General features: G+C 46.2%; 1 protein-coding gene across 1 annotated transcript in view; it reads left to right on the top strand.

The window, feature by feature from the left end:
• The window catches only part of LOC124552340 (synaptic vesicle glycoprotein 2A-like), a 150,373-nt gene that overhangs the window by 112,571 nt on the left and 25,548 nt on the right, over positions 1-12,254 (top strand). Inside the window, exon 9 of the mRNA XM_047126610.1 lies at positions 4,291-4,455. Within this exon, the coding sequence (XP_046982566.1) occupies positions 4,291-4,455 (165 nt within the window). The remainder of the gene's footprint in view (positions 1-4,290; positions 4,456-12,254) is intronic.

Here is a 12,254-nt window from a genome sequence, read left to right as displayed (position 1 = left end):
GCATATAGGCTGGCCAGAGGAATGCATGATCAGAGTCCTGTGGCATATAGGCTGGCCAGAGGAATGCATGATCAGAGTCCTGTTGCATATAGGCTGGCCAGAGGAATGCATGATCAGAGTCCTGTTGCATATAGGCTGGCCAGAGGAATGCATGATCAGAGTCCTGTTGCATATAGGCTGGCCAGAGGAATGCATGATCAGAGTCCTGTGGCATATAGGCTGGCCAGAGGAATGCATGATCAGAGTCCTGTTGCATATAGGCTGGCCAGAGGAATGCATGATCAGAGTCCTGTTGCATATAGGCTGGCCAGAGGAATGCATGATCAGAGTCCTGTTGCATATAGGCTGGCCAGAGGAATGCATGATCAGAGTCCTGTTGCATATAGGCTGGCCAGAGGAATGCATGATCAGAGTCCTGTGGCATATAGGCTGGCCAGAGGAATGCATGATCAGAGTCCTGTTGCATATAGGCTGGCCAGAGGAATGCATGATCAGAGTCCTGTTGCATATAGGCTGGCCAGAGGAATGCATGATCAGAGTCCTGTTGCATATAGGCTGGCCAGAGGAATGCATGATCAGAGTCCTGTTGCATATAGGCTGGCCAGAGGAATGCATGATCAGAGTCCTGTGGCATATAGGCTGGCCAGAGGAATGCATGATCAGAGTCCTGTTGCATATAGGCTGGCCAGAGGAATGCATGATCAGAGTCCTGTGGCATATAGCCTGGCCAGAGGAATGCATGATCAGAGTCCTGTTGCATATAGGCTGGCCAGAGGAATGCATGATCAGAGTCCTGTTGCATATAGGCTGGCCAGAGGAATGCATGATCAGAGTCCTGTTGCATATAGGCTGGCCAGAGGAATGCATGATCAGAGTCCTGTTGCATATAGGCTGGCCAGAGGAATGCATGATCAGAGTCCTGTTGCATATAGGCTGGCCAGAGGAATGCATGATCAGAGTCCTGTTGCATATAGGCTGGCCAGAGGAATGCATGATCAGAGTCCTGTGGCATATAGGCTGGCCAGAGGAATGCATGATCAGAGTCCTGTTGCATATAGGCTGGCCAGAGGAATGCATGATCAGAGTCCTGTTGCATATAGGCTGGCCAGAGGAATGCATGATCAGAGTCCTGTGGCATATAGGCTGGCCAGAGGAATGCATGATCAGAGTCCTGTTGCATATAGGCTGGCCAGAGGAATGCATGATCAGAGTCCTGTTGCATATAGGCTGGCCAGAGGAATGCATGATCAGAGTCCTGTTGCATATAGGCTGGCCAGAGGAATGCATGATCAGAGTCCTGTTGCATATAGGCTGGCCAGAGGAATGTGTGATCAGAGTCCTGTTGCATATAGGCTGGCCAGAGGAATGCATGATTAGAGTCCTGTTGCATACAGGCTGGCCAGAGGAATGTGTGATCAGAGTCCTGCTACCAGACAGCACTTAATGGTTATGATTACACAGCAAGTGACACATTTGCCAGTATTTCTTACTCGTCTGATGTTCAGTTGGCCATTGCTGTTGGCATCAATCCTGACCTGTGTCTGTCATCCAGAGCCTTGTGTACAGGTGTTGATGTGTTCCACAGACCACTGTTGAAAGCAACGATACGCCACCTATACATTGTGCCCAACATGTGCTGTAGCCAATCAATACGTCCATCCATCTTCCTGCAGGCCCACAATGTAATCCTGTACAGTTCAAATGGATGAAGCTGTTCAGTAGGAGTATGTACTCGTCGCCAGTGCGTGGCTCTACCCTAGCGTGGATGGTGCAAACACTACTTATCTCTAAACATTGGCAGTTACAGCCTGTAGAGTGAAAACAGAAGGGGTCTCAGGTAGCCCTTCTGATCGCCGATAACCATGACTAGAGAATCACTAACACTACATTCACTCAGTATCCGCATATATCAATGAGCGTGGTCCTTGAGGGTCTTCCATGTACATCTACATTGACACTGCCAGAAGAAAACGCAAGACTCAATCATTTCTTAGTGCCCAGCACACCAGAAGAATGGAGTATCTCGGCCCTACAACTTCCCATCCTGAATTGAACCGTTCATATCATATGGTGAACACTGGATCTGTAAGCACAGGTTCCTGCTAATAGCCCCTGTCTACCAGCAACAGTTTTGGACGTTAAACACATATATTCTTGAAACTTCCTGGCAGATTAAAACTGTGTGCCGGGCCGAGACTCGAACTCGGGACCTTTGCATTTCATGGGCAAGTGCTCTACCAACTGAGCTACCCAAGCACGACTCACGCCCAGTCCTCACACCTCTACTTCTGCCGGTACATATATTCTTGTTGGAGCACAATAATGTCCCCAATCTTTCCAATCTTCAAGTGTCACAGCTATGCATAACAGGGAATACCGTGACGCGAGCAATAACACTGATCAGACGTACACATACGATTTTCTCTGGCAGCCACACCTTGGCCTTGGAAGGGTCATCGTTTCAGTTCCGAGGAGTTTGTTGAAATGGCTATTGGCTGATACTGTTGCAGTGTTCGCTTTGTGTCAGATTTGCACATGATGTAACGATGCAATCTCACATCACAAAATGGTTCACACTTTGGCTCCAATCGACAGGCAAACAGGTTTGCATTTAAACTTAAATCTTCTGACTGTTCCTTCATCATCACAGAACTGAGAAATGTAGCTGATGCGAGAGATTCACCTGAACCAAATTCAGAGCGCTTTGCATCAAAATCTACAGCTGCAGCTGCTGTGCAATGGTTGGAGCAAAGTGTTGAGAGAATTCTTCGGCGAGATCTTTAGGTGCAACATTCCGGTACAGTGATCACACAAGAACTGAATGTCAGCGATTTTTAAATTTGTATGATGTTGAGTCGAGACAATGTTCTGTTTGGAACGAAGGCAGAGACAGACAAATCTGCGGTTCCTGGCAGTCCTTTCTATTCTGCATCAGAGTTTCCGTTTTCACATTGTTGCCTGTGGGCACGAAAATGTAATACTGTCTCTTTTTGCTTCAAAAATACCATTATAATCAAGTAAATATTACCAGAATGAGATTTTCACTCTGCAGCGGAGTATGCGCTGATATGAGACTTCCTGGAAGATTAAAACTGTGTGCACGACCGAGACTCGAACTCGGGACCTTTGCCTTTCGCGGGCAAGTGCTCTTCCATCTGAGCTACCGAAGCACGACTCACGCCCCGTCCTCACAGCTTCAGTTCTGCCAGTACCTCGTCTCCTACCTTCCAAACTTTACAGGAGCTCTCCTGCGAACCATGCAGAACTAGCACTCCTGAAAGAAAGGATATTGTGGAGACACGGCTTAGCCACAGCCTGGGATAGCTCAGATGGTAGAGCACTTGCCCGCGAAAGGCAAAGGTCCCGAGTTCGAGTCTCGGTCGGGCTCACAGTTTTAATCTGCCAGTAAGTCTCATATCAGCGCACACTCCGCTGCAGAGTGAAAATCTCATTCTGGAAACATCCCCCAGGCTGTGGCTAAGCCGTGTCTCCACAATATCCTTTCTTTCAGGAGTGCTAGTTCTGCATGGTTTGCAGGAGAGCTCCTGTAAAGTTTGGAAGGTAGGAGACGAGGTACTGGCAGAAGTGAAGCTGTGAGGACCGGGCGTGAGTCGTGCTTCGGTAGCTCAGATGGTAGAGCACTTGCCCGCAAAAGGCAAAGGTCCCGAGTTCGAGTCTCGGTCGGGCACACAGTTTTAATCTGCCAGGAAGTTTCATAAGTAAATATTAAGCTACCACAACACAAGGTGTTTAATATAGGTTAGGAACCAGAATCTTTTTCAGAGTAGCGACTGTGCCTCCTGATTTAGTAAGTTATATTTATCTGGTGAAACTTCCAGGCTAAGAGGCCATGATTCACGTATAACACGTATAAAGGTATAATATTCTCTGACATTTCATCTTTAACTGCGGGAGACCTCTTCAGAGGTAAAACAGTCTAGTCACTGTTTTACTCTGAAGGCATCTCTCGCAGTCAAAGACAAAACATCAAGGAATACTTTAATACTTCGACCATAGCCTCTCGCCTCAGCAATTTAACTTTGTCTGCTGTGTTTGGTTTCAGTTCCACTTGCAATGTGCAGGGATATCACTGCATACCAGCACTACAGATGTGTACCACCCAAATAAACAAGAGATTCATTACACAATTTTCATTTTTTCGAGTTCATAATTCATGGCTGGCTGCTCATATTGACCCATTCTTCATAAAAGAAAGTTGTGAAAAGTGTGAGCTAGAAACAAGCAGGTACTCATTCACGAATCATTTCTCACCTGTGCACTATCCTGCAGTTCCAACGGCTTCCTTATCTGGCTGCCAGAGTTGCTGAACCGCATGGGCCAGTACAGTGAGGCCTACCCCAACCACCCTGCCACTGTGTGTGACGTCATCGCCGTGCTGGCGGGCCAGCTGCCACCACCAGTCACTGTGGAACTGCTCCAGGCCAACTACTCCAGGTAAGCTCAGCGTGCGATGCGTAGGGTGAAGGCAGGAGCTCAGAAGCCATCCCTAGTGGAGCTGTTGGGTGTCTGCTCGGCTCTCATCTGTTAGTGTCCCACTGAGGCATTCCATAAATCTCCTCGACATTGTAGTCATCAGTCTGAATATTGGCTTGATGCAGTTCTCCCCTGCCCTGTGCAAGTCTCTTCATCTCTAAATAGATACTGCAAAGTATATACATTTGAACTTGACACCCACAGTCAAACCTTGGGCTCCTTCTACAAGTTTTGTCCCATACACTTCTCTCTACCATCAAGTGGGCTATTTCTTCATCTCTCACAATGTGAATTATCAGTTGAACCCATTTTTAGTCAAGTTGGGCCATAAACTTCTTTCCTTCTCGAATTCGATACTGAACTTCTTCGTTCTCTTCTAACTATCAAATCTTTAGCAACCTTCTGTAGCACCGCATTTCAAACGCTTGTATTCTCTACTTCTCTATTCATATGAACCGTTGGCCTCCCATATAAGGCTACACTCCTGAGAAACTTTTAAAAAGACTTGCTAACACACCTGTAATAGATGCTGTCAAACATCACCTTTATACAAAAACTTTTCTAGCTGTTACCAGTCTGCATTTTATATCCTACCCAATTTGGCTATAAGTTACCCAAGTAATCAATTACCACTGGAAAAATACTTCTGCTGGAGCACAAAAACTGCGAATATTCCTCTTTAAAAGACTTCGACAGAAACGTGGGGAACCAGTTACCTCACTCACTACCGATTTCGTCTTGCTTAACAAATATTTTGGCAAGCGAACAATCCGCACTTTGTTGTAAATTCTTTTACCCAGTCTCTGCTTTCATACTCAGCATCTCCCCGTCTATATGTCTTTTACCCACAGTCTCCATTTTCTCCCATTTATTCGCAGTGTATCCCACTGCCACTGTTTCCTCTCCCACATACCCTGTCTCTTTTTGTCTTTCACTCTCAATGCCACTGCCTCCACCATATCTTGGGAGATCAAAAATTCTGGGAGGTTCAACTTACTTTTACCCCTACACATATGTATTTAAAATTTTGCTCCAAAATACGACCTCCCCTATACCTATGTGTTATAGTTCGCAGGTCTGGAAGGGTCAAAACCTCCCTCCCCCCCTCCCCAATCTATGTATGGTCTCCACTCTCTGTATTTTTCATTTCCACTATGTGCTCTGTCTTTTGATTCCATTGCTTCTGACTCCATTCCCCTCTCAGTTTCATATCAGCGTACATACCGGTGCAGAGTGAAAATTCATTCTGGAATGACTGTTTTATATAGACTACATTATTTGAGCAGCTCTACAGATGTCGTAAACTAAAACACAGTGTTGTATCTTTTAAAAGTTGTGAGTAACATTTGTAATAACAATGTTAATAATTTAGCTTCTGCGAATAACTATCCAAATTTCAGCCAAATCGATGTGCACTGAAAAATGGTAAGTACGAAAAAGACCAAGCGCAGGTCATGTAAGAGAGATTTACAGTCCCACACCAGCTCTAAATTAACAGTTGGTGGTGGTAAGTTCCTATGGGACCAAACTGCTGAGGTCATTGGTCATTGGCAGTTGGTATGGTACAATCACACTTCATTAATTAGCCATTGTGTACGGAAGCCTGTCCCCATATTAAATCTTTTAACCCCATAACAAAGGTGCGTTTCAGCATTTTCATTATTTTCGGTATCTAAATCAATACTGTGCATTACTCGGTGAGTTGCTGTTTAAATGCCTCTGTGCGTACTGTAATTAGTTTAATCTCATTTTTATGGTCGCTAGGAGAGAGATATGTAGGGAGTTTTACTAATTCCTAGAGTATACACGTAGAACTGGTTATAAGTTGGCTTTTGTGGGATAACTGAATCCTCAAGCACATGTCAGTTCAGTTCTTCCAGCATCTCTGAAAGCCAAACGAACCTGTTAACATTCATGCTGCCCTTCTCTGGATACATTCAATATCCCTTGTTCGACCTACACAGTCCAGTCACACTGACATGACCACCACATAAATTTGCTCTTAATGTACAATAACCACTCACAGATGGCAAAAATAGCAGTGGAGGGTCAATAAACGGAGTCAGGTGGACTGTGTGGAAAACAGTGCAGTTGTTGATGTAATGCAGAAATGCAGCGATTTCTCTGATGTTCAAAAATGGTTCAAATGGCTCTGAGCACTATGCGACTTAACTGCTGAGGTCATCAGTCCCCTAGAACTTATAACTACTTAAACCTAACCAACCTAAGGACATCACACACATATACAGGGTGTTTCAAAAATGACCGGTATATTTGAAACGGCAATAAAAACTAAACGAGCAGCGATAGAAATACACCGTTTGTTGCAATATGCTTGGGACAACAGTACATTTTCAGGCAGACAAACTTTCGAAATTACAGTAGTTACAATTTTCAACAACAGATGGCGCTGCAAGTGATGTGAAAGATATAGAAGACAACGCAGTCTGTCAGTGCACCATTCTGTACGTCGTCTTTCTGCTGTAAGCGTGTGCTGTTCACAACGTGCAAGTGTGCTGTAGACAACATGGTTTATTCCTTAGAACAGAGGATTTTTCTGGTGTTGGAATTCCACCGCCTAGAACACAGTGTTGTTGCAACAAGACGAAGTTTTCAACGGAGGTTTAATGTAACCAAAGGACCGAAAAGCGATACAATAAAGGATCTGTTTGAAAAATTTCAATGGACTGGGAACGTGACGGATGAACGTGCTGGAAAGGTAGGGCGACCGCGTACGGCAACCACAGAGGGCAATGCGCAGCTAGTGCAGCAGGTGATCCAACAGCGGCCTCGGGTTTCCGTTCGCCGTGTTGCAGCTGCGGTCCAAATGACGCCAACGTCCACGTATCGTCTCATGCGCCAGAGTTTACACCTCTATCCATACAAAATTCAAACGCGGCAACCCCTCAGCGCCGCTACCATTGCTGCATGAGAGACATTCGCTAACGATATAGTGCACAGGATTGATGACGGCGATATGGATGTGGGCAGCATTTGGTTTACTGACGAAGCTTATTTTTACCTGGACGGCTTCGTCAATAAACAGAACTGGCGCATATGGGGAACCGAAAAGCCCCATGTTGCAGTCCCATCGTCCCTGCATCCTCAAAAAGTACTGGTCTGGGCCGCCATTTCTTCCAAAGGAATCATTGGCCCATTTTTCAGATCCGAAACGATTACTGCATCACGCTATCTGGACAATCTTCGTGAATTTGTGGCGGTAGAAACTGCCTTAGACGACACTGCGAACACCTCGTGGTTTATGCAAGATGGTGCCCTGCCACATCGCACGGCCGACGTCTTTAATTTCCTGAATGAATATTTCGATGATCGTGTGATTGCTTTGGGCTATCCGAAACATACAGGAGGCGGCGTGGATTGGCCTCCCTATTCGCCAGACATGAACCTCTGTGACTTCTTTCTGTGGGGACACGTGAAAGACCAGGTGTACCGCCAGAATCCAGAAACAATTGAACAGCTGAAGCAGTACATCTCATCTGCATGTGAAGCCATTCCGCCAGACACGTTGTCAAAGGTTTCGGGTAATTTCATTCAGAGACTACGCCATATTATTGCTACGCATGGTGGATATGTGGAAAATATCGTACTATAGAGTTTCCCAGACCGCAGCGCCATCTGTTGTTGACAATTGTAACTATTGTAATTTAGAAAGTTTGTCTGCCTGAAAATGTACTGTTGTCCCAATCATATTGCAACAAACGGTGTATTTCTATCGCTGCTCGTTTAGTTTGTATTGCCGTTTCAAATATACCGGTCATTTTGGAAACATCCTGTATGATCAAGGCTAGATTGGAACCTGCGACCGTAGCGGTCGCGCGGTTTCAGACTGTAGCGCCTAGGACCGCTCGGCCACTCCGGCCGGCTTCTCTGATGTCCAGAAGGGCATCTTCGTTGACGTTTTGGCCGAGGTTGGAGATGTTTCGAAATGGCTTGGTTTCTAAGTGTTCACGTGCCACCACAGTTAAAGAATACCATGCATGGCAAAATGGCACTATCCAAAACTGGGTTCAAGGAAATTGGCGGGTCACGACAGGTGAATGACGGCTGTGGAGATGTGTGTGTGCGAATAGATACGCAACTGTTGAGCAAGTGCCATCCAGATGAACCTAGGGGATGCCAACAGTGTCTCCTCAATGACCGTTCAGCAACCGTTGCTTTGTATGGATCTCAGCAGCAGGTACCTGGTTCATGCAACCATGCTGACAGCTATTCTTCGATGATGAAGGCTGGAATTTGCACAGCAATACCACAACTGGATATCCACTGACTGGCGACAGTTGGCCTTTGCAGAGGAATCGTGTTTTATGCTCCTTCGGCACTCGCCTTTCTGGGCCAATATGCCTCATGATGGGCGAGAGAAATGTTGAGGGAGTGCGTGCAGTGAAACAGTGATAGCATTGATAGATGTTTAATCAAGCAGCCTTATAGGGTGCCCTGGCTGGTCTCAAGGCACACTGTGTGTGTAAACACAGCTGACGTCACAATGCAACAATGCCTAAGTCACACCCAGTGACGCCTGTTGTCCTCAGCCGTGGTAGCAGCTGCTGCAGTGCCTGTGCACCACCAGATCGACATCTACACACATATTCACAATTCACCATACGGTGCGTGGCGGAGGGTACCTCGTACCACACCTAGCATCTTCTCTCCCTTTCCACTCCCAAACAGAACGAGGGAAAAATGACTGCCTATATGCCTCTGTACGACCCCTAATCTCTCTTATCTTATCTTTGTGGTCTTTCCGCGAAATATAAGTTGGCGGCAGTAAAATTGTACTGCAGTCAGCCTCAAATGCTGGTTCTCTAAATCTCCTCAGTAGCGATTCACGAAATGAATGCCTCCTTTCCTCTAGAGACTCCCACCCGAGTTCCTGAAGCATTTCCGTAACACCCGCGTGATGATCAAACCTACCAGTAACAAATCTAGCAGCCCACCTCTGAATTGCTTCTATGTCCTCCCTCAATCCGACCTGTTAGGGGTCCCAAACGCTCGAGCAGTACTCAAGAATAGGTCGTATTAGTGTTTTATAAGCGGTCTCCTTTACAGATGAACCACATCTTCCCAAAATTCTACCAATGAACCGAAGACGACTATCTGCCTTCCCCACAACTGCCATTACATGCTTGTCCCACTTCATATCGCTCTGCAATGTTACGCCCAAATATTTAATCGACGTGACTGTGTCAAGCGCTACACTACTAATGGAGTATTCAAACATTACGAGATTCTTTTTGTTATTCACCCGCATTAATTTACATTTATCTATATTTAGAGTTAGCTGCCATTCTTTACACCAATCACAAATGCTGTCCAAGTCATCTTGTATCCTCCTACAGTCACTCAACGACGACACCTTCCCGTACACCACAGCATCATCAGCAAACAGCCGCACATTGCTATTCACCCTATCCAAAAGATCATTTATGTAGATAGAAAACAACAGCGGACCTACCACACTTCCCTGGGGCACTCCAGATGATACCCTCACCTCCGATGAACACTCACCATCGAGGACGACGTACTGGGTTCTATTACTTAAGAAGTCTTCGAGCCCCTCAAATACTTGGGAACCAATCCCATATGCTTGTACCTTAGTTAGGAGTCCGCAGTGGGGCACCGAGTCAAACGCTTTCCGGAAGTCAAGGAATATGGCATCCGTCTGATACCCTTCATCGATGGTTCGCAAGATATCATGTGGAAAAAGGGCTAGTTGCGTTTCGCAGGAGCAATGCTTTCTAAAGCCGTGCTGATGCATGGACAGAAACTTCTCTAAATGGCTCTGAGCACTATGGGACTCAACTTCTGAGGTCATTAGTCCCCTAGAACTTAGAACTAGTTAAACCTAACTAACCTAAGGACATCACACACATCCATGCCCGAGGCAGGATTCGAACCTGCGACCGTAGCGGTCTCGCGGTTCCAAACTGCCGCGCCTAGAACCGCACGGCCTCTTCGGCCGGCAGAAACTTCTCTGTCTCAAGGAAATTCATTATATTCGAACTGAGAATATGTTCGAGAATCCTGCAACAAACCGATGTAATTTTGAGGATCCGTCCTTCTACCCTTCTTATATACAGGCGTCACTTGCGCTTTTTTTCCAGTCGCTCGGGACTTTACGTTGGGCAAGAGATTCAATAACTAAGGAGCCAATGCAGTAGAGCACTCTCTGTAAAACCGAATTGGAATCCCATCAGGATCTGGCGATTTATTTATTTTTAACCCATTCAGCTGCTTCACAACCCCAGGGATGTTTATCACTATGTCCTCCATAGGGGTATCTGTACGAGACTCAAGCGGCGGTATGTTTTTACGATCCTCCTGCGTGAAAGATTTCTCAAATGCTAAATTTAAAATTTGAGCTTTCGTTTTGCTGTCTTCCGTTGCCAGGCCAGACTGATCAGTGAGTGACTGGACGGAAGCCTTCGACCCGCTTACCGATTTTACGTAAGACCAGAATTTCCTTGGGTTTTCAGCAAGATCTTTTGCTAAGGTATGACGGTGGTAGTGGTTGTATGCTTCGCGCATCGCTCTTTTTACAGCAGCACGAATCTCTACTAACTTTTGCCTGTCCTCATTCTCCCGATCTTTCTTGTACCGCGAGTGCAACTGTCTTTGCTTCCTGAGTATTCTCCGAATTGCGCTGCTAAACCACGGTGGGGTCTTTCCAGTCCGTAACCCACTTTTACGGCACGCACTTGTCCAATGCGTGATTTATAATGTGTTTAAAATTTGCCCATAATTTTTCGACGTCCATCGTACCAGAAGTAAATGTAGTCGATTCATTTGCTAAGTCGGATGCTAACAACCGCGATTCACGAAAAGAACGCCTCCTTTCCTCGAGCAAGCCTGGACCACCCAGATCCTTCAGAGTTGTCAGCTAAGGACCAGCCGCACATCTCGTTGTCTCCAATCATGCGTATAAGTGCAATAGCCTATGCCAGATGCCCTGATGCCTAGCAGCAATGCCACCATCACCCCACATTCTTAGATCAGGACAGTGGCCAAAGACGTCCAGGCAGCTAGGAGGCCACGAGGTTGCGCCTCCCACAGCTGAATCGTAGGCAGCCTGCAGTCCAGCAGCCGAAGTCAGTCAGAGGGCAGAGGCCAGCTAGACGCCATCTCCCCATGTTGGTGAAACTTTCCCAAGTCTCGCAGCTGCCACGCCTCAGGTATTGTGTGCCTCATGCCGAAACTCGATGAATTAATCAATGGCAAATTGGCGACCGATTTCCATCACCAATGGTGAATCGTGATTTTTCTGAAATTCAATTGCTTACCATTCTCTCCAGTTCAAGACGCAGACGGAATGGCAGCACGAGCGGCTGCTTTGAGCCCCTAATCTCGATTATTTATACTCTACGCCGATGATTTGACACTAGTTGTACAAAGTAAAACACTTGGGGAAGGAGCGAACGTACTCACAGAAGATCTGGAGTCGTTGAATTCCTGTTATAAAAAATGGCGACTCTGCCCTAATCCAACCAATACTGAGGTGTGTGCTTTCCACTTGAACAATAAAATCGCCCACCAGGAACTGAATGCAAACTTCTGTGAACAAAGAGTCAAACACAACGTCAACCCCAAATACCTTGGCATAACACTAGACCGCTCCCTGACTTACAAAAAACATCTAGAAAACGTAAGCCAAAAGCTAAAGAGTCGCAACAACATCCTGAGAAAATTGGCTGGTTCGACTTGAGGAGCTCAAGCATCCACCTTACGTACTGCCGCAATAGCCC

This window comes from Schistocerca americana, chromosome 10 (assembly GCF_021461395.2).
Source record: "Schistocerca americana isolate TAMUIC-IGC-003095 chromosome 10, iqSchAmer2.1, whole genome shotgun sequence".
NCBI classification, from domain to species: Eukaryota; Metazoa; Arthropoda; class Insecta; order Orthoptera; family Acrididae; genus Schistocerca; species Schistocerca americana.
The sequence above is the reverse complement of the archived record's forward strand: the minus strand, read 5'-3'. Positions and strand labels throughout refer to the sequence as shown.